A 22,520-nucleotide genomic window follows, 5' to 3' on the forward strand; every position below is an offset into this window, starting at 1 on the left:
CGGGAAAAGGTGTTGAACAGCACATTTATTAACCAGAACCAGGGAAAGGTACACACACGGGGACAGGGGTTATAGCGCTGCACCTACACTAACACACACACAGGAGAAAAGAGGCCGTCTCACAGTCCGGTTCCCCCAAGTCCCGCCCCTCAGGCGCTGTTCCCAGCCCGCCTTGCGTGCGCATGGCCAAAGGGAACTGAGCAGCCGGTAAACACGCCACGTGGGCACTACAATATATATAATGAAGATTTTCAGGTGCATCTTAAAATACGCTAGGCTTATCGTAAAAAATGTATAGATCGTGGCCCACAACAGATCTAATTATGGCAGTATAAGTTTTTTCGACAAGAGGTGAAAGCTTGAGTTCTGGCTTGAGTTCTATGAAATAAGGCCTTAATAGCATTTAACATTAGAGGTCGGCAGTCGTGTGTCTATATGACAAACTGTAAATTCTTATCTGCAGTGGTCGTTATTGTGGTTTTTATGGCCTGCAAGTTAACAGGATACACCGAGGACCTCTTCCAAAAGCGCATGGTTTGTATTTGGGCTCTTTGCAAAAGCGAAACCGTTTTCCGCAGCCTTTTCATTTCCGGTGTGGCAGATTATCAGTTTAACCGAGTCATTTTAACTAAACCGATTTACATGCACACCCATGAGAAAAACATGGAATTTTAAACCACAATCTTCCAGTTACACCCTAACCCAATAGTACTAATGCTCTTGCACATTAGCTACAGGCACAGGCATGACAAACAGGCACCTACACGCGTGGTCAATTTGCACCTGTCCTCTGACGCCCGAAAAAAAAATGCTTTTGTAGGTGTTTCACTGGCAGCCGGGACTGTTAATTGTTTTCCGAACAGGCCGCTAAGTTGATGGCCTTACCATTTTCAAAGGGGACAAGCTGGCAAGACTGTCCCAGCAATGTGACTGGGAGGGAAAACAAACCCAGCGCAAAGCAAGGCAGAGATCAGTTGGTAATTATTAGTGATGTCACAGAGCCACAAGGGAGTAAAGCAATTAAAGATTTAGGGATTAAAGGGCTGCTAATAGGGTTCTTACCAGCTGAACAGAGCAGCCGTGAAAACCGAGCAGTCTCTGTGCTTGGAGATGTGCAAGCAGCGGATTCCGTGCTCCGCTCCGGGGGACGTCGCTGAGTGTGCTCATCATCCCTGCACGCTTATTAACTAATACATCCTCGGAGCTCAGGAAGACAGCCGCACTGCTGCACTGCACTGCACACAGATTTTGAAATAATAAGTAGCAGTGTCATTAGTACTGCATACACACATCTCATAATAAATAAGAGCACAGGCTTGATAGAGTAAAACAGTTATCTGTCTCACTGCATCGAACCTTTGCCGTGAAATAAGATAAAAATGCAATGGGTAACTGCTTAATTTTTCATCAGTCTAAATCCTAGGCATCATTATGGCACAATCTACGGCTGTTGTTAACTATATTGGATTTTTTTTTTAATTACAGTCATTTTGCCACTCCAAATCAGGAGCTAACAGAGAGTCAGCACAGCAGAAGTGCAGCGCATAGTCTTCCTCAATACAGAACGCATTTGTCCGCAGGGTACGAGCTCGAGATTTTGACAAAAGCTTAGACGAAAATCATAGAATTTTCATAGAAGAAAAATGACATCATTTTGGTGACCAGGGTTAGGCAAGTGAATGTCATTGGTGCCCATAATCAGATGCTTACTGGTGTAGCTCTTGTACCTATAATTGCAGTGGTGTTACCCTGAAGGACAAGCCAGCTCAATGATCGCGCCATGAAATCCACATACATACAGTACCCTCCGTACTTGAAACCATATGACTGGAATGCTATCATTCTGCTACATCTATTTTCTTTTCCAGCTGAGCGCCGAGCGCTTTAGGTTTCACCTCATTTATCAGCGTTATAAATTAACATTGCAGTGTGCCTTGTCTGTCGACTCAAACAGGGCTAATAAATAACTTACAGTCAGAGTCACCGCTGAGTGAAAACCCGAGCCTGCCCTTTAACATGCTCAAGGGCTGGAAAGAGGAAAACGCGGTCTCTGATTGCGAACACCAGTGGCCTTTGTTGTGGAGAGGGAAATTGTTACAGTAACTGCCATGGCAACCAAAGAGAGACGCAGGCAGATCTGGTATTCGAGGTGGTCAGCTACAGTCTCTCCCAATGCACACACACTGTACGCCTGCCTTCTTTCATATTGTTTGCATTTTGCCTTATTTAAAGAAAAATAGCTGTAAGTTCACCTTCTCATTTGCTTAGAATTTCAACTGGAATTTCTGAAAACTTCTACCAAAATTCCCACATGAGCTGTACCTCTATCAGCAGTACCCAGGACCTAGTGCAGAATCAGCATTAAACCTGTGGTCTAAGAGGCAGATGGTTATTTTCGAAAAGGAAACAAACTTTTGCAAAATCATAAAAAAGCATGAACTATTGTGTTTTAATTAAGACAGAGGCAGAAAACAGAGTGAGAGCTTAATTAATTACAATTGTAATGATTTATGGCCATTATTTTTATCTGTAGGGCTTGAACATGAGTCTGGTTTTTAAACCTTAATATACTGGACCTCAATCTGTTCTAAACCTACAGTATACTGTGCTCTGCCACCTCACTCTGTAGCAAAACAGCAGGTTGGTGGGAAACAGACGGAACAATATTATGAGAAGAAATGTTTATTCAAAACACCCATTTTTGATTGAAATCTAGTCTGTCTGGTAATGCATGCTGCACAAATGAAACAGTAGTAATTTTAAGACTTGTAGCACCCAAAATGATACTGAATACAAGATGCTGTGTGTGTGTACAATACCTAAATCCGACTAGCGCCTCAAATAGGTTACCACAGAACAACATAAGCTCCCCCCTTAAATGGGGCAAGAAGGTTCCAGAAATGTTATAAAAAAACACCCTTTTCTCTCAATTAAACAGCAAGGAACTCAGGCACTATGTGTATGCTCGTGCTCTTGATTATCAGACGGACTGCTGAGCTACAGTAATTTGCTTAACAAGATTAGTATCCCAGTTTGCTGTCTCCCTGGTTTACAGATTCCTATCTCGCTCATCACTCTTTCTTCTCAGGGCTCATTAAAGCTTGGAATTGGACTGGCAGGGCTGTCTGGGAGAGAAATTGGGGGAGGAACAGAGAGAAACAATTGTGTGCATTGTAGACACAAGAGTGGGATGCTTTTGAAAAGAACTTACATACAGCCACAGGCTTTATACACATGTACAGCGACACAGAATGGAATTGCTTTGACGGCACGCTTGATTTGAAACAGAAACATCAGTTTTCTCTAATTGATTATGCAGCAGTGAAGTGCGTGAATGCTCTTAACTGTGAGAAGTCTTAACTGTGAGAAAGGCACATCCCATGGCAAATCCAAGATCCAAAAAAAGCTGCCATCTCCTGCAAGCTTCTTACTGTCTTTATTTTTATATCCAGCAACGTGTTTCCTCGCGCACTTCATTAAAAATGGTCTCTTGCCTGTCACGTGATGAGAGCTAGTTAGATCTTTCAACCTTGGGTCTTTTAACACTAACCAAGAGAGAAAGGAAAGACATCAAAACCTCTCTCTTACCACAAGAATGCTTGGAGCTTCTGCTTAATCACAGCTTGTGAATAAAGTCTTACTAGAGATTGAACCTAATGTACTACAGTACAGTGATAATCACCAACAGCAGCAAAGAAGAAGCAGAAGAACATATTTGGATATAAAATCTCTATTGTTCATTTATCAGTACTGTTTTACTTAATGATACATGTATATGTATAGTGCTTTCCTGGTTCCTGTTTTCCCTTTATTTTTAATCACATTTAGTAAGGATGAGATTTTGACTCTCATTTGCTTATTTTGCATAGTCATTACTGGTAGGCAGTGCCCGTCTCACCAAATGAAGATGAAATGGGAATGATAATTGGAGATATTGCAAAACCCCTCTGAAATGGATGATTAATGCACAGGATATGTTAGGATGCAGGGCTCCTTATGGAGCAAGAACAGCATTCAAAGTTAAGTGCTTCCCAGGGCACAGATAGAATTTCTGTTTTTCTGCACATTTTTCTAAATTGAAGAGCCTGCAAAATGAGCAACGTTTGAAATAGACAAACGTGTCTTTCCCCCTTCATTTTCTAATTATGCACTCCAAAGTATTTGTCGGAAAGACTTCAAATGTGGGAAATACTCTTTTATTTCCCGCGTAATCAAAGAGGAATCCCCCACTTTGAACTTGTGTGTGAATTGTAACCAACAGCTCTGTTTTATTCTGAATTGGGACAGACGTTCCAGGGCGCAGTGCAGCACTGTGTTGCAGTGGTTAGCACTGTGTGCAGTTTGTATGTTCTCCCCGTGTTCACGTGGGATTCCTCTGGTTTTTGTAACGCTAGCTAGTCCAGGCTCCCGCGAAGCGTAGTTCAGGACCCTGTGCAGACGGTATAATCCGGAAGTAAGTGGAGAAGGACATCAGGGAAGGTACAGCAGGATTAGGACAGGTTGACAGACAGGGGGGTGTGACGGCGGTGAGCCGGTGCGCGGGGGGCGTGGCAAGGACAAACAATCCAGACAGTCCAAAGTCCAGGAACCGGGGGATCCATCCGAGACAGACAAAGTTAAAATCCGGAATGGGATCCGGAACAAGGAGTAAAACCAAAGTAACGAGGCCAGGCGCTCCGAGTCCAGGACTCGGACAGTCAGGACACTGTGAGGAAGCCGATGTCATCGGGTCTCTCCTGGAACCGCTGGTAGGTGGGCTTCCGGGTATCCATCTCCCAATGCCGAGCCAAGAATAGCAGGAGCGCCAGGCTTAAATAGTGGCAGACTAAACACAGGGCAGGTGACCATAATCAACTAAAATACGAAAGGGTCGGAGCGCCCTTAAGAGGAGGGATGACGATCGTGATAGTTTTCTCCCACAGGGAGACCTACTGGTAGCTTCATGGGCTTCTGGGAAAACTGGCTCTGGTGTGAGTGTGCATGTGCACCATGCCTTCTGCTTGTTGCTTGCCAGGACAGGCTCCAGCTCCAGCAGTATCCAATACTGCTGTACTGGATAAAGTGGTCAGAAAATGGATGGATGGATTCCAACCCATGCTGCATATGTGCCACACACGCTTTTCAAGTGCGATACCAAAAGAAAGAGGATGTGTGTGTGTCGGGAGTAGCACCCAGACTCACTAACCCTTACTACTGAACACCTTCATGCAATACTTCTGACAGAAGAAGAGAGATATTTAGTGAAAGCAAATCAGAAAGAACCAATGCCTGTTGTCAAGTAATAATAATCATTACACTTATATGGCACCTTTCTGGACCCTCCACTCAAAGCGTTTTCCAGATAATGGGGACTCCCTTCCACCAATGTGCAGCCCCACCTGGATGATGTGACGGCAGCCAGAGTGTGCCAGTATGCTCCCCACACATCAGCTCTCAGTGGTGAGGAGAACAGAGTGATGAAGCCAATTCATAGATGGGGATTATTAGGAGGCCATGATTGGTAAAGGCCAGGGGGAAATTTGGCCAGGACACCGGGGTAACACCCCTACACTTTTCAAGAAACACCATGGGATTTTTAATGACCACAGTGAGTCAGGACCTTAGGTTCACATCTCATCCAAGGGATGGCGCCTTTTTACTGTACAGTGTCCCTGTCACTATACTGGGGCATTAGGACCCACACGGACCACAGGGTGAGCACCCCCTACTGGTCCCACTAACACCTCTTCCAGCAGCAGCCTTAGCTTTCCCAGGAGTCTCCCATCCAGGTACTGACCAGACTCACACCTGCGGAGCTTAGCTGAGAGCTGCAGGGCGATACAGCCGCCGGCTACAGTAGCGCTCCCCATCTGGTTTCTAACCTCAGAGGACACGAAGCGTCTCTGCCAGCGCAGCGGCCTGGCTGAGAGCCGGCTGAAAAGAGCAGGCCACGACGGCGGTGGAGACTGAAGGTGCTTCCTGAGCCCCCCGAGCTCCAGGCTGTCGGAATGCGGGCGCGCTGCCGCCCCCGCGCTGGAGTCCAGGCCAGCTCCTGATTAGCAATCCGGCAGCTCGCGCTCGTGTCGAAGGCAGCGCGCGGGAGGTGTCCTTGGGGGGGAGCTGCCTGTCTGGCTTCTCTCAGTGCACACAGAGCGAAGAGCCAGCTGATGAGGCCTGTCACGGGCCTCTCCAGCTCAGCGGCCCAGCGCACACCAGAGCGCTGCCCTGTCCACCCGCGGATGGGTCCCGCTCACGCCATCCTCTAGACGGAAGAATGACAAAGTCATAACATCTCACTTTCCTATTAGAATGCCAAATGCGCAGAGTTATTTCGTCACACCTTCTCTTGCGATCTGCATTGCAGAACACAAAGAAGCGAGCCCATTGCGAGCTTTACTGTACGATATTGGCAGGAAGGATGGAAAACAGCAGATTCACGACCTTGACGACATCCTGCGGTCCAGTGGCTTACTGTAGATCATTCCGGGTCTCGTGGGTCGCCGTGTCCTCAGGGTCTAATTCCATCCGAGACTTAATGACTTGCAGTTCAATCAATCGTTAAATGAATTTTTCCTGCGTTACCACTGGTTCCAGGTTTTTACACATTGTGATTTATAAGCGACTTATAAAACCAGAAGACGTTTAGAAGGCAGCCCTCCGGGGCCAAGAACGAATATCACAGGGCTAAAGCATGTTTCCTGCAGTGTTTTTTTCCTCGGACTGAGCAATGTGGTAGAAATGCTCTTCATCTATGCCACCCCAACCCCTGAACTGGCCACAGGGAACAGAGGTGCCAGAGAACTTCCACTCAGGGCCAGGTGAGGTGTGGAGCTCAGGCTCTTTCTGCTTGGGGTTAAATTGTACTACACACCATACCACATTGCTGCCTATCAGTGCGTTGGCAAGTGTACTTTCCCATACTGATTTATTACATCATTAAAAAAATTTAGAAATCATTCAACAGTGAATACACTATTGTTTTCCTTTTGTTAATAAGTCACCTCGCTGGAATCTTCAAGGAAGAGGAGACAAAATTAGAAAAACAAATGTGGGATTATAGTGGCAATGAAGTTCAGTTCTACCATTTAAACGTACTTTCAAAGAAACTTAAATTCAACTTAAGAAATAGGGACACGCACACACTAAACAACGACGAAGGAACGAATTTTAAAAAGTCTGAGCAACACACAAGCCCTGCCCGGCGCTAAGATCCGCAGGTAGAGACGTCGACCTGTGTCAAGTCCATTTCGCCGGTGCAGCGACTATTTGACGATGTTACATCGCCATCTGGTGTTCAAAAGAGATATTCGCTGCAGTAAGATTGAATACTCGGATCGAGCGACAAAGGCAGCGGCAGCTTTTTTGAAAATTGCTTTTAACTTTATAATTAAAGCAGGGGGCAAAACGGACTTGCGTCTCATTAAACGTTTACACAAAAGAGATATGTCGATCATGTGTATCATAATAATATGAAGACTGGCATTCCAACAAGTCAAAAAGTCACTGTTCTCCTTAAGAAAATAATTGGCAACGACCTTAAAACGTTATCAGTTATTGGCTATTCAGATAAACATATTGCAGGCTACTATTTCCACAAATATAGTAGTCAAATTCTGATCAAAACAGCACATTGAAGTACATATATCCCCTGCTCTCAAAAAGGAGAATTCGCCTCTTTAATACACAACTAGAAATTTAACTTAATTTTTAAAAGTTAAAGAGGTACAAAACTCCCCATGATTAATTTCCCATTAAAAATTAAAACACTACTTAAACTCTCACAAAAATGGGAACACTTTATAGGGAGTGTAAATCACATTATATACGTGCCTAAGAAACAGTTGCATCGATGAAGTTGCCATTAATAAAGCATTTAGAATCGACAAATATCTGACGCAAGTTAAAAACCATGCAATTAATCGCTACTAAAGGTAATTTACTACCGCATTATTCACACTGTATTAACATTCTCTTCGCGTATGAGGGATTATAAGGGTTCCTAAATTGCAGACCCTATTCTGGTGTTACCAAAATGCTAAAATTTATTCATAAATTACATTTCCAGTGACTGGCAAATTCCAGCACGACGATGAAGAACTGCTATTGTACCTTGGTTATTTCACCATACAGTAGTTCAAAGGTGACGTGTGAAGCTCTGAAAGCTGCAAGGTCTGCTTGAAAAACTCACCCCTCTTCGCGTCTGTGCGCCGTGTCAGCTTTCTAACAACAAGTCATACTCGCAGACATCGGCCATCATATTTCCATATAATTATCCAATCAATACTACAGTCCTGAAGCTGTCATTCCCCGGCTGCGGCTGCCTGCAAGCCCTACCATTCAAAAACCCCGCTGTTCTGAATTTGTGCATTTCAATCTTTTTTTCGTACGTCAATGTGGCCAATTTACTACAGAACTGCAGGGGTCTTCTTAAACACCAGAGAATCTGTAATCTGAGTAATATTCTATAAAACCCCTACAGGAAAATGTGCTCACCCGCTGAGTCTCAGCGGAACTAGGCAGCGTCTTCGCCGTGGAAAGCGTGTTTCTTTCACAACCTCCTGCTTCGCGGCTAGTTCGCGTTTTCATTTTCTCTCCAAACACAGGCATATAGTGCAAGCGCACACTCCAAGTCCGTATATACTTCAGGTACCCGTCTTGATTGGTCTAGGGAGCATGTGGTCTTAATCACCTCACTATGACTACTTGGCAAGCAAACGTTTAAGTCACTTAAAATATTAACATTTCTCAACGTGCTTAAAGCATTTCTGTTAACCATGTCGAAAATGAGGTCTTCATTTTGGTTAGAATAATCTCAGAGTAGCCCTGCCTTTCCTGCAAAATTGCCATTCATTTATGATTAAATGCAGCAGCATTAGTAATGCAACTGAAGAAACAGAAGCTGCACGTAAAAGGAATCACAGAAAGTTTTTTTTCCTCATGGAGAGAGATGGCACAGCACTCATGAAAAACATTCAAAAGAAATAGTTTTAGGGGTAAGCTACAATTAGACATTAAATCAAATCTTAAATGGTGAAATCTGGAACATAATGTGTAAAGATGAGGCTACAGAAACAATAATTGGAACTGAACTTGAAGAAAACTAGAAAATCATGAAATGGTAAATCTTCCTTAACTAGCTCAATGCTCTTTGAGCAAGCAACAGAGGTAATTTATACATAAGGAGCATGTAATATGGTGTATATAGTTTTTGCAAAGACTTTTGATGAAGTTCAGTACAGTTAAGAAGAAGATAGAAATAGATCATACTGTTTTTTTCCCCACTCTTAGTCTTAATTTATGTTTATGATCTGGTATAGTTGGTAAACAAGTAGAATTTGCAGATTATACCAAACCAGGAGGATTATTAAAGACTACTGAAGATGCAGGAAATGCACAAAATATACATATAATTTAAATTATAAAATGGGAAAGCATGAAGTGACTTCATGTAGGAAAACCACAGCGTGTTACTTGCAGGTTAAAAAAAACAAACTACAAATATAAAATGGGAGTTAATCTGAGTAATAACAAGAAAAAAAAACAATGTTAGGATGCAAAGTTAAAGGCACATAATTTAAAGCAAGGGGTGTTTTGTTAAAATGGTACAATACAAAGACTAAGACCCTCTTTGTAATATTCTGTATACATTTGGTCACCATGATGCAAAAAAAATGCCTTTTTGTAAACTAGAGTCCGAAGAAAAGAAGCCAGGAAGGTTTCAGACTTAAAGGAATATGATCTGTAATAAAAAGATTTAAACCTTTTTATCTTGAACGGAAAGACCACAAGAGGACATATACAAGTATTGAAATTCCCTTAAGACACTGACAAAGTCAGCGGTGAAACGCGGAGAAGTGTAAAGAAAGTCACTGCATTTTTTTCAAACTGAGAACAAGAGGCATTTCTTTGCAGTTCGTGGAACAAGCCACCCAGCCATGTTGTTGAAGCCGACGCCAATGCTGCAGGAAACCGCTACCACTGGACGAGGTTCTCAGCAGGCCTCCATTCTCTGAAAACGTTCTTATGCTTCTTGAAATGGTTCAAAAAAGGACAACATTCTCATAATATCATCTGATCGCATTTTGTGCAAAGTTTCGTATGCTGGAGGAGAACAAAAAAAACCCGGAACCTTTCCCTTTGCCATGGCAGCATGAAATACCGTTCTTTTACGACGCGTTTGTGTGACTTTATTTTGAAAAGTCATAAATAAACCCAAGCGTCATGTGTCATTGCGAGGCAGTCTGTTGAACAAGACCATTGATCACTGGATTCTCTGGAGACAGAACACAGAGGCAGCTGAATTAATTACTCCCGTGCCAGGCACAACCAGAGAGTTCCTTTACAAATGCCTAACCGGAATAATAATAATAATAATAATAATAATAATAATAATAATAATAATAATAAACAAATGCATACCGTTGAACACATGTATTTAAAACATAGCAGAAAATAGAAGCCAATCTTTCTTTTCTGAAGGAGCATGCACTCACACGATTTGTTGCGTTTTCTCTTTGGAAGTAAAAGCAGATTATTCACTATAAAACCAGTGACAAAAACTGGGCAGCGAAAGGAAACGACCCCCTTTCTCCTTTCCCCTTTCGCTTGGAGACGAGCTCTTTGTACTTGGTAAAGGTCAAGCCAATTTTTCAAGGGAGGAAGAAGCTTTGAGCACCCTCCTCTCCGAAGTGTTTATTTTAGCAAATGCTGCCGCTGTAGTTATATTTGACAGACGGGCGCTGAACACCTGTGTCAACACTGCAGTCGCTGGAGCAAACAGGAATTCCATTCTTTTTAAGCCGGCTTCCTTTGGATACCTTCCTAAGAGATGCCAGATTTAAAGCCGGGACACCAGTCAGCAGTAGCGAGGTGGACAATCCAGCACAGAGGCATATTTGCTTGACTCTTCTGTAATCTGAACCCTTTTGTGCAAAATCTCAACTAGGACTGCATTAGGATTTCCACCGCTTTTCACGGGTTGATTTATCACTGTCTTTGGGACATCGCATCGGTCACGAACATTGGTCGATATAGGAATTGGACCAAGGACAACGCGACCTCTTAAACGGCACCCCCAGACAGTTCAACAGAGCTGGCTGAACACTGGCCATTGAATTGTGCTTTTTACATTTTTGTACCTCAAGTATTAATGTATTAATGTTCTAAATCCTTCTTTTCCTTGGAAGGCTCTCATAAAACGGCACTCGAAAACGGCACTGAAATCAGACAAACCAACGGCTAAGTTGTCATGACCGTTTATTAATACCAAGATCACAATTGCATACAATATCAACGTTGTTGGCATGCTAGCTGGTGATAACAGTTTAAAAATGTTTGTCTTTATACAAAGTTATTATTCTGTTCATCCAACTTCAAAGCATCTTCTACAATATTTTCTAGACTTGATTTACATTAACACCGATCCACCTACACATACGAGGCTGGCAGCGGCTGCCGTGACAACTTCGGAAACAAGGCAAGAAAACACGTACACGGAAATACAAAAGGCTGCTTCTTTAATCCTCCAGCCTGAGTTACTCACATCACAGCTTTATTAAATAAGTTATACAGTCATCAACTTCAGTGTTCTCTCACGCATTGCCCACAGCCCCCTGGAGTCTCCACGTCTCTGAACGGGAGAAGCGGCCCTTCACAGCCCGCGGAACAGAGTGACGCACAGAGCTCTCCAAGCAGATTCCGGCTCCAATTTGTTTTCATTTCAGTAGTTCAAGTGCCATCTCCAGTGTTTTGCGCCAGATTATACACAGCGAGCCTCCCTCAGGATTTACCGTGAAGCTGCTCTTGAGCCCATGAACCCAATAGTTATGCCCTCCAACCACAGAGCTTATCAGGATTTGTACACCTGTTGAAACTTGTACCGTGCATTGACCCTTCTGCGCACTAGCTCCTTGTGGTGATCCGAAGCGATCACCTACTGCTATTACTGCTCATGTGGAAAAAAAAAAACCCAGATCGCACCCTAATGTGACACCTGTAAATCATTTCGCATCTGCAGGAAATACAAAAGTGGTCACACAGTGCCCTTCAAGCAGCAAGGATGTTGCTACTGAGCAAGTGGTGTAACACAGCCCTGCAGAGCTTAAATGCCCAGGAGAAAAGAGAGGCTGGCAGCAGTGCGACATCAGTCATCCCTCTCAACTCCCAAAACCTCACTACAGCTTGCTCCTGCTGGAGCCTCTGTCCCACGTTCCAAAGCACCACAGTGATGCAGCACTTCACCAGCCACACCATTCCAAACCACTGGCAAGCGCATTTGCCAACCTGCGTCATTTCATCCACGCAGGAAAAGGCAGCTACCAGGAAGATCAAGAGCTCAGAGCAGTGTGTCCTGGGTCCTGAGTCGAGGTGTCATCAATTTTATAACCATTATCGCAATATGTTTTATCATCACGGAAAAATAGATTTTTATTTATCCCCCTCAACTTCTCAGAAAAAGTGGCATTAATTACATCACTAAAACCACTGCTTTCTCCTCCTCCCTCACTCCCATGCGGCCATCAGTAAGAATGACCTCTTGCCTGCCTGGTATTAAGAAAGGACTTGGATTCTCAACCTCCCTTTGTGCTACAATCTACATCCCCTCGCTGGGCGTGATCAAGGCAAACCGTTCTGTTAACCTGTTCAGAGACAGATGCAGTGGGTAAAATTAAAACGTTTTTAACAAAAGAATTGCTTAATTGTAAAAAAAAATTATTTGCCCGTTTCAGGCTCCCTATTAAGGAGTGCTCTAGTCTTTCAACCATTCTAAAACTTGAGCATTCAAAATGTTTGACTGCCCCATTTTGTGTTCTCAATGGACAATGTCCAGTCCTGGTCCTGGAGAGTCTGTGTGCCTGAAGGTTTTCTAGAGCTCTTGAAAGCAACAGCATCTGAAGATCTGGGAGAAGCTGTTGTTGAACTGGTTAACGAGGTGGTTTAGCTAATTAAGAGCTGTGTTAGACCGCTAACCAGCAGACACACTGACTCTCCAGGACCAGGATTGGACGCCCCTGTTCTAAATCATTCTTGAAGTCAGGCCAAACTCACACTCTTTTTCTTTTTAGATATGCAAATGGCCACATTAATAAATATATTACATGTGTGCTATTCTACAGCACTTTGGGTGAAAGGAGTGTTTAAAAAAATATTAGAATACTGCTAGCTAGACTTAATATCCCCTCCTTGACTGGCACCTCCAACAGTACACTAAGCTTAACTGTAAAAATATATTTTTGCAGTTTTTGTTTTCTGTTTTGGTTGATGAAACATTAGTCATGTGCTCTGCACTAAGATTTATAAGTACTTTTTATATAAGATGCCCAAAGAAATATTGAAAATCTTTGCATTTAGACGGGTGTGGCATAGGGCTAGTTTGCTCAATAAGACTCAACCCTGCCCTGAAGGAATCCCAAAGGCAGTGTGTGAGAGGATATTTCCATCCTCTCCTCTAAGCTTAGGCCTGTCCTGGAGATCCATGGTCAAGGAGCAGGTCTGTTGTACACAGGAATGTCTAAAGGAGCTGAAGGGAGGATCATCAGATGCTTATGCGACCTAAATCGGGCTTTAAGCTGACTTTACGAGTTCAGTTACCTTCTAGAAAATAACTTAACTATCAGGTCAGTTTAATGGGCAAGAAATTCAAGGCTTCCACTCACAGAAGGAGTGGAACACAGTACCGAGAGGAACACACAGCTGTGCCACATAGTGTAGCAGAAAGACTCTGAACAGTGTGGTAGACAAGGAAGTGGCAGCAGGAAGTGACACTTGTGGTAGCCAGCCATGCCTGTGAACTGTAGCTATGACAACGGCTGGAGAGTATGGGTGTGTGTTATGTGGGCACTGAGTATGTTAAGAACAGCAGTAATTAATGCCACTAAATAAGACTGTGTAGCTAAAACAAATAAGTTTCTTGACCATAAGTGAGTTTTATAAAAACCCAGACTACATCTCCTAGGGCACTGGAAGCAATGTAGCAGAGATCACTGATGTACAGTACTAAACCAAACTAAGTCAAATCAATTTTTTTTTAAAAAAAAGCAACACAAACATATCCATAAAAGCAACTGCACAAATTTTAGTAATATTAACTTTACACAGGATCAGATGCTGAAATTTACTCCATATAGCAGCAAAAAGCTGAAGCATTATGTATCAGTAAGAATAAAAGGCTGTAGTCTAACATCTGGGAGAATTACTCCCTTCAAGAACTACAGTACAACTTTAAAATTGAGTTTCTCTCTTTTGTTTTCAAGTATACTTTCTGTTTTCTGATTTTTTTTTCTCCTATTTTTGGCTGAAGAAAAGATAGCAGGTGGAAAACTAAATATGAACTTAGTTCATATTTTTATTTTTAAATAGAAAAGCAGTTAATGCTTACGAATTGTAAATGGCAGCTATGCTGTTGATATACTGCACACGCATCCACACTGGTGCTGTAATTGGGAACTAGATCTGTTGTGGTTATCAATGTTGAGACACGGATCCCACAGGTATAGACATAGTTAAGGTGGAAGTCTTGAAAGTAAGCTTGTTTAAATGGCACGACTTTACATTAAGGAATGATGCACTATGATAGACAAGAATAGAGGAAATAAGAATGGAGTGTGCTAGCAGTCTAGGAGTCCCTCCTTCTTCCATAATGACAAAAGCTTTCTCTTCTTCTCCCTGAAAGGCAAAAATAAGAACCAGTCAGACATGGTAATACTCTCTGGAACAGGGATCACAACCAGGCAAACACCTGACAGATGACATTTAATGTAGACAAATATCCTACTCTGCAAAAGGTCCTACTCTGACATGCTGAAGGAAATGAAAGTCTATGAGGGCACCCGATACAAGTATTCTAAATCCGCTGCGCAAGTGACAAATGAATGAACAGTGAAACACGAGCCAGAGGTTACAAGTAGAAAATGTGTCAAAGTGCAATTAAATCCAAGAACAGGAAGTATATCTTTACACAAAGGGTTGCAGAAGCATGGAACATGCCACCCTGCCTTGTTGAAGCCAACAGCCTGTAAAAGGCACACGCATTCATGGCTTTCAATTGCTCTGCAGCTAAGCCGTGGAATGCAGCTGGTGGCAACAACACAGTGTAAATTGTTCCATCCATCCACAATCCCTTGACTCCAACAGAGCTACCGACAGACAGCAGACCCCTGACTAAAATACTAATGAAATATACACAGAATTTAGCCTTTACCTACAAAACGAGTGCACAAACTCGCACCTACAAGCTTTTACCTACATAATTTGGTGCACAAACGTGAAACAGAACCATATGCAACAGAATTTCAATCTTTAAACACAAAGTTCGCGGATTCATCACATTTGAAAGACTTTCCTAGTTTACTCACGCGGATGGAAAAGTTAATAAAAAACAGGTGCAGCTGGGGGCTCAAAGCTGCACGTCTGAACACATCTTATGCAATAAGGACCCTCCAGTTATTTTTGGCCTTTCGGCGCCTTTCCAGTTCAACAAAAGTAATGAGCTGATAGCGGCCCCTCACGCTCCCCTCGTGACACCTGCACTAGCAGCGCCCCTGGCCACGCTTTCCTGGCTGCAAGGAGGAGGGGGGCCGCGGTTCACCACAGCCCAGACGCGTGGTTAACAACCGGCAGCGCGAGGCGTTTCCATGGCCACCCAGCCGAAGCGCATCTGCTCTCGCCTCTCCGCGGCCCAGGCCGCCGCGTCGGTGCTATCGCGCTCGATCTTCACACTGCGGGCCCGGCGCAGCGAGGGGAGCTGCTTCCTGCTCTACAGTGCGGCTGTGGGCCTCTGCAGCAGGAGCGTGTCATCTCCCCGGCTGCCCTGCTGAACGGCAGCAGCACAGCCACCGACGAGCGCCTGTCAGATTCTGAGATCTGAGATATGAGAAGCGGCTGCAGTTTCACTAAGGCTGCATTCGTTTCTGCGATGCAAACAGAGAAGCTTGGAGGAAAAGAATGTAACTGATATGTGGCTGTGAACTCCTCATTGTGAGAGCATCGTCGAGACTTACTTACTCGCCAGCAGCTCCCTGCAGCTCAGACCTGGCAGCCCCACTGAAGCTCAGCAGGTGTGAGCCTAGTCAGTACCTGGCTGGGAGACGGGGACACTATACTGGAAAAGGGCGCCATCCTTTGGATGAGATGTCCTGACTCTCTGTCCCAGGGTGTTTCTCGAAAAGAGTAGGGGTGTTACCCCTGTGTCCTGGCCAAATTTCCCCCTGGCCTTTACCAATCAAGGCCTACTTATAACCCCCATCTATGAACTGGCTTCATCACTCCTTTCTCCTCCCCACTAATAGCTGGTGTGTGGTGAGTGTACTGGCGCACTATGACTGCCGTCGCATCATCCAGGTGGATGCTGTACATTGGTGGTGGTGGAGGGGAGTCCCCATTAGTGTCAGTAATATATACAGTAAGTGTAAGGATTATTATTATTTACTCCTCTGGCCTTGCACGTCTGCAGATGTCTTTGATATACTGCAGTGGACCCAGGAGACCACAGGAAAGACAAGGCCCAGACAGCGCACTCCTCCTCAGACCTCACTCTCCCTGCTGGGCCCGCGCTACGAAGGCCTCGGTGCTCACAGCTGTCCCTGCTGATCCCCCCTGCTCCGACCTGCTGCTGCTTTTAGGGAAATCAGAATATTTTGCTCCCTTGCACAAGGGGTGCCGGACTATTGTTGGGCAGCGGAGTCAAGGAGCCTCTGCCTCTTTAAGGCATTAGCATGCCCGGCATCCAGCACAAACAGGGACGCGGTAAACGTAATAAATCTGAGAGTTAATTGAGAAGCAATAACAGCATTGTTTCAAATCCAGAACAGTGCCGTCGGGGCTCAGCAATTAAACCGGCTAGTAGGAATTCTGCAGCTTGGTGTTAAGCGCAGCTGCTGCTGGCAGTGGGCAGTGGGCTGGTGCTGAACAGCCCCCCTGAGCGCTGTGGGGGCCCCTTACCCCTCCCCCCGCAGTGCAGGCTGCGCTCTCCCCATCTGCTCCCCGCCCGCAGCGCCAGCCTGCCACCTCTGCCAGCCGCCCAGAACACCCAGAGCGCCGCGGCTCAGACGCACCAGCCGTGCGCCTTCAATTCGGTATCTGAAGCCGAACGATGTGTCCCTCTTTCACACGTCGCAGCCCAGACTCAATTCACCCATCCCAGAGGGGCTGTGCGGATGGGACTGTTTCTCCTCCACCAGGAATCACTCCCACGATCCCTTGTCCCCAACCCGCCAAGATCAAAAAACCCTTGCTCAAGCCATCCAGGAACTGACAAGCCCAAGCTTTCCCCAGCGCAAACAATTCCAAGGAAGAGAATATTGTCTCATGTTGTGATAGTGTGCCTCCTAAAAACAGTTCTCAAGCATTACATGAAACCAGAACTATTGGGGACCCCCCCCCTTAATTTAGGAGGAGAAAAGCACCTATTTTAACCCCCCTTCTCACTTTCCCCACTCCTGCTCCCTCTGTTGTGCGGCACGCGCGTGAAGCTGGCAGACACATGCATAATTGAAATATCCTGATTGTTTCGGAGCCCACATAAGGTGAGAGACGGAGAGGGGGAAGAGGGAGCGCGGGGCTCTCCGGCGGGGGAGGGTCGGACCGCGGCAGACTGACAGGGGCGGCGGGTGACAGGCCAGTGTTCAGACGGTGAGGGAATGACAGCGACAGTGCGAACTCACCACGCGCTCTCACCGCTACACCATCTCGTACTGATTGGCAGTGATGAATCGCGACAGGCAGCAGGCCAGCATCATGCCAATCAACTGCAAGGAGAGGAGAAAAAAAGAGACACACACACACACACACACAAGCAAATTAAAACAAACAGCTCGCCGGCGATACTCCTGCTGACATCACACGGTTGAATTTTTCAGGGCTCTTTGAAAACTGTCCTTTTTCATTGAAACCCCAGAGAGCCAGACAATGACGCTGCATATCACAGATTTTAAGGCCGTTCATGAATCACACAAGTTCCAAACAGAAAAACCCACATATGCTGATAAAAACATGTGGTATTGTTAATTACCAACAGTTTCATCTTCAAAAATGACAGATCCATCACTAGAGATAGACCTCTAATATTTACAAAGCAATTGTGCTAATAAGCATCCCAATCTTTTGATTTTTTTCCCTCTCTCTCACCACTTAAATTCCTCCCTTTGTTATTTTCCGTCTCCTTCCTTTTCAGGAACTGGTTAATTGCACTGCAGCAGCAGAGACGCACAGCGAGCAGAGATGTTTATTTTCTAAGAGATATGCATCCTTTTTAATTAAAAGAGAAAGAACGGAAATCTGAAGCGAAGCAGCTCTGAGAGAAGCGCGAGTCTTCCTGCGCTGAAATCACAGCCGAGGATGAGCCTGTCAGAGCGCACAGAGGGATTAAGCACATTAGGATGGAGCTGGCTTTAATAGGTGCCATTGATTTCCCCTGCCTTTTATTCCCGATAACATTTACAGTTCAATTAATAGTCCATGGAGTGAAAACGCTGGCCTGCGCGTGGGTCACATGACGGTTAACTGCTTGGCATTCCCATTAGCTGCAATAAGAAGGCTGAGGACTGTGGAGCTTAATTGGGCATGTTTAACTGAGCAGGAGGTTAGCGACCACTTTCATTTTATATTGGTGTTGGTTTAAGGCAGCTGATTAAAGGAAGGAAGAGATGAGACTGGTGGAGGGATGATGTGTTTTGAGCTGGTAGTTTTATCTCATTTTCTTTTCAAACAAACAGTTTTGTGTAAAGTTCTGGAGTTTTTTTCTGTGAATTGTGGCTAGGTTGTCAGTTCATCACATAGTCTAAAATAAAAAAACTGACATGATTGTAAGTGATTGATATATCTGAAGTGTCAGGTTGCTAGGCTTTTGAACAACTGGGAATGTTCTCCTTTTAAGCAATGTTACTAAATATACAGGAAGTGTCTGTTGTTGTTTTTTTCCACCTTTAAAATTTCTGTTCTCCTCAACCAGGATCAGGAGTACAAGAAAGAACAATAAAGACTGGTTTTCTTTTCGTGAATGTGACCATGAGTGTCTGTTGAATACAAATTGCATGGCATGTTACATCTCAAATTGGGCTTTTGTCTCAAAGAAGACAAGTATTTTTGGACCCTCCTTGCTTGGAGGAAAATAAGTTGCATTTCCTTTAGGCATGAGGGGCAGATCACAACAAGACAGGGGAAAAAATCACTGCAGTGTAGTGCAATCATGTCTTAACACAACACAGCAGTCCAGATAGACATCAGCACTCAAGCCTTAGGTCATTCGATGGCTGCTGGTCTCTTCAGAATCAACATGAGTAAACAATCCCTGGTTACTTTTCTTGTTTTAAAATGGGCTTTACTCAGTTCATCAGTTTTGAACAGTCAGCTACTATTTTGCTACAACCGCGCAGAGTGAGTGCAGTGAAGAAGGAGGTTTTTAAGACGGGTTCTCGTCAGGCTTCTGTCTAACAGACAGCCCGTCTTACAGGCTGACCAGGAGGTGTGTTGGGCAGGCAGCAAATTAAATTAGCATTTTTTTGTAAACTCCAAAAATGGGAAAATTATGTATGGGCTTTTAAGGGTGGCGAAGGCCAATGTGGAGTTACCCACATAAAGGCAAGCGTGAAGAAAAGGACGGGAAATTACAACCATGTACCAAAGGTTGAAATAAACACAGAACGTCTCTTATTATCACTCCAATCAGTCCAGAGCTTAACGAAGCACCCATTCTTCATTAGGCAGGCATACTCCCTGACAGCCTGAGACAGTCGATTCATTGCTCATGTGACCAACATGCTGGCAAATAACCTGGATCTTTCACAAATCATTGGAGCTCCTGTCTTCCATCACTGTTCACTACGGCTCCAGTCTGTTGTTGTTCATACAACAACATTAAAAACAAAGTGCTCATTTGTGGTTAGAACTGTACAATTTGAAAAACACACTGGCGTATTGGAAAGAGCAGAATACAAAGACTAAAATGTTAAACCCTTGGTGTGTGGACATTTAAGTCTTTTTATTCTGCTCTTTCCAAAGCCTGGAAAAGAATCTGCAGAGATCTGACTTGTGTTTTCAGTAACCTGAACTGAATTGACACAGTGAACCCAAACAGCTACTTCGAGCTCAGTAAGGCAGTTGTGGCCTGAGGGTACAAATGAAAGTCAAGTGCAATTTATTTAGGACGGCACACAGGAGGTAATTCTTCATAGAAACAGATGTGGGATATTGGAACAAATGACCTAACCAAGCTGTCGAAGCTGGTTTGTTAGGATCCCTCGCAAGGCAGCTGGATGAGGATCTTGGAATATTCAGCTTCCTGGAACCAATTTAACAAGATGAGCCACATGGTCTGTGTCTGAAAGCTTTCACATTCAATGTGGAACTCTAGACAAGTTTCTCCTTGGAGAAACAGTCCAACTCAGCAGAAATCACCGTGAGAATGCAAAGGTTGGATCAGCTCACCTGTGAAAACGCAATCCCAAAGGCGACCCCTGCAATGATGCCCATGTTGGTCTCCATAAAGCTGGTTACCAGCTCATAGCAGCCCTGAAAACAGAAAGTCCTTTGTATGATAAAACCACTGGTGTCTGTTCACTGAGAGATGAGGGCATTAAGGATCAGGCTTCTAGCAGGCTGGTGTGGTTTGATATAAGGGATAGAGGCAACCCATGAGCCAGGAGTGTCCTGAGGGTGTGTGCTACTGGTAAGGTTAGAGTGGAGGCCAAGGCAACGTTTAGGTGCATTCAGTGTTAAGAGTCAGGCTCTGCAGCTGCAGATTCCAGGTTTTGGGTTGGAGCTAAGGTTGAGCATGGCTGCAGGGTTTTTGTTATGGATTGAAGTGTTGATATATAATGTTAGAGGAATGTGCAAGGTGGGGAAAAAATTTAGGAAGAGTACTCTTGGCACATACAGGTGTAAGGTTATGGACAGCAGTAGAGTTAGGTTTCAGTTTAGCTCTCTGTTTTAGTGAGGATTAAGGATGGGAGAAATACCAGAGGACTTAGTGTTACAGGTAACGTTAAGGTAGTTTCCAAGCTTTAAGAGCGGGATGGGACCTGGATTTTATAATGTCGTTTAAAGCTGATTACTGGCTCTAATGAAGTAGTTTCTCAGCTGTGAAGAGATATTTGAAGACCTGCAGTAAAGACCACTGCTTAAGAGTACTCCATGCAGAATCCCATTCTCTAAGCCTTTTTTTCCTTTCCCCAGTGAAGACATAGATTAAGTACAGTACTTCAGCAAGAGAGTAAGATTTTTTAGTTTTTAGCATATATCAAAATAGTACAACACCTTAAAAGCCGAAAAGGAAAAGCCTGGTCTTTTTTTAGATTTAAGAACAGCCAATTATTTGTTGTTTGTGCTGGTTGCATGTTTATGAAGTCCTGGCTCACAGCTATGACCCCTGCAGCCGCACACGGGGGATAATGAGGAACACAGCCCCGTGCAGAAGGTTCAGCGCTGACTGGAGCAGAGGCGCATCTCCCACTGACAGTACTGCCCACCCCCAGGGGTTCACAGGGGTTGCTGGGAGCTGAGAGAGCTTGTGGCTGACTAATCCAACCCTGTCCCACCCTGCCACTAGGGGCGCTGTGCTCACAGTTGACTAGTGTCAGGCCCCAGGCTCAAACATGAGATACCTGCGCCACATGAGTGACGGAATTTTACCTTCTGAGCCACTTGGGGAGTCAGCTAAAAGCAGCAGCAAGGACATACTGTAGGTCCTTTTTCAGCCAGTGGAAGGACTAGTAATGAGCACGTTCAATTTCCTGACACAGCTGCTCAAGGAGGGACCCCGTCTTTGGCAAGCAGCGCGGGGTGGGCGGTGGGGGGAGGTTGGGGGCTGACCTGTTGGTAGACCTTGCTGGGGACGATGGTGGTGTTGCGCAGGTCCTGGGGGCTGCAGTCAGAGGCGTTGGCACAGCAGCTGGGCGGGATGCCGTTCTCAGGGAAGTAGCTGCTGGTGAACCAGCTGGTGTAGTTCTGCACGCCGCAGCAGCGCAGCTGGGGAGAAGACAAAACCTCTGTCTCACACAGGGCCAAGACTGGAGGACTGCGGACACCCCAGCTTCGCTCTGCTTACTCCAGCAGAGGCCCCCTTCACAGGCCCAAATCCCACTAAATAAAACAGGATACCCAAATAATACTATGTATGCTTGGATATATACAATACAGTCATATTTTAAATATACAAATATTTGGAGAACAATATAAAAAAATGCAGTAAGATTGGAGTATGATAAATGTTTTATAATCACTAAATGGGCACAGAAAATCTGCACGTAAAAAAAAGATCTCTTGTATCATAATCAGGCATCAGGGCCTAAATGAGGGACCCCAGCCCACCCCCAGACTTACACTGTGCTGCACATCGTCTACTGCGTGGCTGCGGTCATCCTTCGAATTGTAGTTTCGCACTGCGTCATTGTACGTCCTCAGAAACGTGCCTTTGATCTGAGGAAGAAATCAAAGGCACAATCGTCTCATCTCCCGGAACTCATTGGAAGCCCCCTCACCCATGCTTAAACTATAGCCGGCACCCTGCCAGTCATTCGCATTTCCACCTTCTTATCTCTCGCCACTGG

General features: G+C 44.7%; 1 protein-coding gene across 1 annotated transcript in view; it reads right to left on the bottom strand.

The window, feature by feature from the left end:
• Window positions 1-11,218: 11,218 nt before the first annotated feature.
• The window catches only part of tspan7 (tetraspanin 7), a 78,792-nt gene continuing 67,490 nt past the window's right edge, over window positions 11,219-22,520 (bottom strand). Inside the window, exons 4-8 of the mRNA XM_088913758.1 lie at window positions 22,294-22,389; window positions 21,784-21,939; window positions 20,401-20,484; window positions 17,640-17,723; window positions 11,219-14,643 (exon numbers count right to left, since the gene is read on the bottom strand). Of these exons, the coding sequence (XP_088769884.1) occupies window positions 17,655-17,723; window positions 20,401-20,484; window positions 21,784-21,939; window positions 22,294-22,389 (405 nt within the window). The 3' untranslated portion in view covers window positions 11,219-14,643; window positions 17,640-17,654. The remainder of the gene's footprint in view (window positions 14,644-17,639; window positions 17,724-20,400; window positions 20,485-21,783; window positions 21,940-22,293; window positions 22,390-22,520) is intronic.

The sequence above is a fragment of the Atractosteus spatula genome, chromosome 4, assembly GCF_055471065.1.
Source record: "Atractosteus spatula isolate fAtrSpa1 chromosome 4, fAtrSpa1.hap1, whole genome shotgun sequence".
Lineage (NCBI taxonomy): Eukaryota > Metazoa > Chordata > Actinopteri > Semionotiformes > Lepisosteidae > Atractosteus > Atractosteus spatula.